Here is a 4,340-nt window from a genome sequence, read left to right on the forward strand (position 1 = left end):
GGGGCGGGGCGCCCGCGCCGGTAGCGCCGCCCTGTGGCCCGGAGTGGTACAGGGGGAGGAGCCCGCGCGATTAATAATTAAAATATTAAATATCAAATCAACACTTTAATGGTGTCCGACACCGTGGGTGGGGGGGAGGGAGGGGGGCATATATTATTAACTCTGTAGCCTCTGCAGGGTCGGGGATGGGGGGAGGGCACACGCACCACAAAGGCTCTGCAGGGCCAGGGGGCTGTTCCTGACCCGGGGAGTTGGGAACAGCAGGACCGGGGCGGCTCTTCCCGATCCCAGAAATATGGGACAGCGGGGATGGGAGGGCTGTTCCCCACACCGGGAACGGGGAACAGATCACGAGACACAAATGCGATGTACAGAGTCCTCCAGCCACGGCACAGGTAATGTCCTGCCGTCCCCCCCAGCCCGGATTTCTGCAGCTGCGTTCCCCACAGAGCGCTGGGACGGGGCCGGGGACGTTCCCGCCGTGGAGCACGTTTGGCCTTTGCAAATAAATGCAAATACATTCCTGGAGCGCAGTCATTTGGCAACAGTAGGAGCAAGCAATATGCTTGGAGAACAGATTTCCACGGGCCCACTGCACACTCGTCCTTCTCGGGCAACAACAGGCCATTGGCAGCGTTCTGGAAGAGACAAAACACAGAACCTCAGGGGCAGGATCCCCTCAGGGGCAGGATCTCCTCAAAATAGGATCTCCTCAAGAACAAGATCCCCTCAGAACAGGATCTCCTCAAGAACAAGATCCCCTCAGAACAGGATCCCCTCAGACCACCACAGCAAGGCCCGACTGAGAGTTTAAAGCCCCTGTGACACACAAAATGCCCCAGAAAGGAACCAATTCTCAGCCCAGGACAAGGGAACACACAATTCCTGATCTTCCCTCAGTGCTTCTGATCTTTTTCTAGACCAGCCATCTGCTTGTACACAGAAAGTTGCTTTTAAAGGATCAGTTTTAGTACCAAGAATGGTATTTTATGCTTTAGCGTGGAGGAAGAACATCCAACACATCAACAGTTGTCTCTGGAGCAGCAGCCCAAGGCAGCAGCTTTGTTTTCCATCATATTTTCCTTTGTTTTCTATCCCCTTCCTCAGGTCCATGGCACGTCTTTGGAGGCAGCTGGGGAGCAGCTCAGCTCATCCACACATTCCATGTGTCCCTGCTGCCCGCAGGGACGGGCTGCAATAACCCTCCCAGGCGGCTGAGTTTTATTTTGCAGCTTTAATCCTGTTCCCAGAGCTCAGGAAAAGAATTCCTTACAAATGGTCCCACACAGCAGCATTGTGTGGGAAGATCTGAGGCGACTGTGAGGGATCCCTGGCACCAGGAGTGTGCCTGGAACCCCAGCAGATCCACAGAAATCACACAAACCAAGTGCTGGTCCTGGAGCAACACAGGCAGATTTGCCCAAAATCCCAAAATTAAGTAAACAGGGTCTTACCTGGAAATCATTAATTTTCTTAGTGAGAAGATGACGTATTCTGAGTCACCTGGAAGAGCCCCAGAAGAGAAGGGTCAGCTCTGAGCCAGCATTCCTCAGGGAAGGCAGCACCAACCAGGTACCCTGGTATGTCCCAAACCCCCAAAACCCTCAGGGTGCTCTTACCTGCAGGTGACCTTTGAGATTGGCCGGTGTTTTATAATCCCCCTTTAAAACCTGTGGGAAAGAGAACCTGGAGTGACCCCCTGGGGCAGTGGAATCACCTCTGGGTCACTGCTGTCAGCCATTCCCAGCCTTCCCAGGGAAAAGGCTGCACCTTGAGTGCTCTGTCCTGCTCTGGGCCCCTCTCTCCAAAACAGACATGGAGGGGCTGGAGTGTGGCCAGAGAAAGGAACAGAGCTGGGGAAGGAGCTGGAGCAGCTGAGGGAGCTGGGAAAGGGGCTCAGCCTGGAGAAAAGGAGGCTCAGGGGGGACATTGTGGCTCTGCACAGCTCCTGACAGGAGGGGACAGCCTGGGGTGTCAGGCTCTGCTCCCAGGGAACAGGGACAGGAGAGAGGGAACTGCCCCAAACTGTGCCAGGGGAGGCTCAGGTTGGACACCAGGAGGAATTTCCTCATGGAAAGGGTGGTCAGGGACTGGAAGGGGCTGCCCAGGGAGGTTTGGAGTCCCCATCCCTGGAGGTGTCCAAGGAACATGCTCCATGTGCACTCAGTGTTCTGATGGGGAGGATTTGGCACAGCTTGGACACTGGGAGGCCTTTCCCAACCCAAATGACTCTGGAATTCTGTGATTCTGTTTTCCCTGTGTGAATCTGTTCCCCCCTGCTCCATCCTGACTCGGCTCAGGAGCTTCCCTTGCTCCGGAGGGCTCGGTGAGCCCCTGGCCTGTCCCCTGCATGGCAGTGCCACTCACCCTGTGCGTGTTGTTGACAACCAGGGGGTCAGGGTGGCCGTAGTTGGGGGGGTTGGCGTGGGGGTCGTAGCCCAGCCTGGCGAGCATGGGGGCGATGTGGGCCATGTCCTGCAGCACATCCCCCGGGATGTGCCCGATCCATTTGGATAACGCCTCCATGTTCACCGGCTTGATCACCTGGTCTGTTGACCTCTCTATCCTGGGGAAAATAAAGGAAAAATACAAAAGACACAATGGTTGGATTTCACACATGTGCTGGGCTCACACACAGCTTGCTGCCACCTCCACAGAGAACCACAGGATGGGATCTTAAATCCATCTTAAATCCAATCCTGTCCCACTCCCTGCCATGGGCAGAGACACATTCCACTATCCCAGTTGCTCCAAATCCTGTCCCACCTGGCCTTGGGCACTTCCTTGGGTGGGGTAGCCACAGTCTCTGTCCCTCACAGCCCTGCTCTGGGGAAGCAGAGCCTGGCTGGGGGGTTCCACAGCCCCAGAGGCTGGATCCTTCTGTTTAGAATCATGGAATAATTAAGGCTGGGAAAACCCTCTAAGATGAGTGGGTCTTAAGAGGAGGGACCATTCCCCCAACACTGCTAAGGCCACCACTAACCCATGTTCCCACCTGCCACATCCTCACAGCTTTTAAATTCCGTCAGGGATGGTGACTCTACCAGTGTTCTCTTCCAGTGCTTAATTACCCTTTCAGGGAAGGAATTTTCTTTTTTATCCAACCTAAACTTCCTCTGGCACAACTTGAGGCTGCTTCCTCTTTTCTTACAGGAGGGATCTACCCTGCACTGGGACACAGGGTTTCACCAGGACACCTCTGCTTATCACAGGAAAACAATGTAAGATGTGTGAGCTGTAGCACAGATACACCTGGTGACCCCTATGAATATTCAAAACCTGATCTAAGCAACCTGGACCAATTTACTCTGAGCAAACAGGGAAGTAGAGCTGGCTGCACTCCCAGGGCATCCTGGAAAACTGGAGCAGCTGCACATCCCCCCGTGGCTCCTGTGCCCTCACCACCAGGGCACCATCAACTGATACAGAGACTTGGATAATTCCCTTACACGGCTGATTAAATTTTGCTAAGCCTGACTTAAGCCTCCATTTAGAAAAGAAACAGCATTAAAAGAGGAGGACAAAGTGGGAGAAGGCAAACACCCCCTACACATGGAGAGGGCAGGAGGGAGTGCTGGGTGTGCCTCCACTGAGCAGGTATTGCTTTTATTCTGCAATACCAACCCCAGACCTGGCAAGAACTGCAGCTCATGATCATTAGCAGCACAACTAATCACACCAAAGAGCCATCTGAGGACGGGTAGAGAAAGAGACATTAAAGAGCTCACGTTTCAGAGCAAGCAGTTCTTCGCAAATTAGAGACTGAAATAATTTCTGCACTGTCAAGAGAGATTAAACAGTCACCTGCTCCTGAAATCCTTGCTTGACAAGCTGTTCTGTGGAGTACCACAGACTGGGAGCATTAAAGCCATCTCTTACTCAGGAACACAAACCCCACTGCAGTACAATGTGCTATCCCTCCTCCCCCAAAACCACACACAAACACCTGCAACGCAGCTCTGTCCCATTTTAGCCAGCTTTGTGCAACGAAAAGCTGAGGAAGGAGCCGAGACTCACTTAGAAAGGGACACTCCACCGGGCTTCCCGATGAGCTCCTCGTGGTGCAGCACCGTGTCGCTCCAGGAGATGTCCAGGAACCTCATGATGTTGTGCATGGACTGCTCGGGGTGCAGCACCAGCTGCTCGTAGTAGACGGGCAGGCAGCGGGCGCGGCCGATCTCCAGGCACTGGGAATACATCACCTCGATGGCCTTGTTCCACTTGGTCAGGCAGTCCCGGTAGCTGTTCAGGTCGAAGCCGGCGATGGTCACCTTGCGCGTGATCATGGAGTGCACCGAGGCGCGCCCGTCCCGCACCATCAGCATGAAATTGGAGGTGGG

At 54.2% G+C, this 4,340-nt stretch overlaps 1 protein-coding gene across 3 annotated transcripts in view; it reads right to left on the bottom strand.

Annotated features, from left to right (window-relative positions):
• Nucleotides 1–92: 92 nt before the first annotated feature.
• The window catches only part of TPST2 (tyrosylprotein sulfotransferase 2), an 8,965-nt gene continuing 4,717 nt past the window's right edge, over nucleotides 93–4,340 (bottom strand). For all 3 annotated transcript variants that reach the window (XM_031057423.1, XM_031057422.1, XM_031057424.1), the window contains exons 2-6: nucleotides 4,018–4,340; nucleotides 2,368–2,566; nucleotides 1,620–1,670; nucleotides 1,455–1,503; nucleotides 93–638 (exon numbers count right to left, since the gene is read on the bottom strand). The exon at nucleotides 4,018–4,340 is cut by the window's right edge and continues 583 nt beyond it. In XM_031057423.1, the coding sequence (XP_030913283.1) occupies nucleotides 1,474–1,503; nucleotides 1,620–1,670; nucleotides 2,368–2,566; nucleotides 4,018–4,340 (603 nt within the window). In that variant the 3' untranslated portion in view covers nucleotides 93–638; nucleotides 1,455–1,473. The remainder of the gene's footprint in view (nucleotides 639–1,454; nucleotides 1,504–1,619; nucleotides 1,671–2,367; nucleotides 2,567–4,017) is intronic.

Source organism: Geospiza fortis, unplaced genomic scaffold (genome assembly GCF_000277835.1).
Source record: "Geospiza fortis unplaced genomic scaffold, GeoFor_1.0 scaffold408, whole genome shotgun sequence".
In the NCBI taxonomy this organism is placed as follows: domain Eukaryota; kingdom Metazoa; phylum Chordata; class Aves; order Passeriformes; family Thraupidae; genus Geospiza; species Geospiza fortis.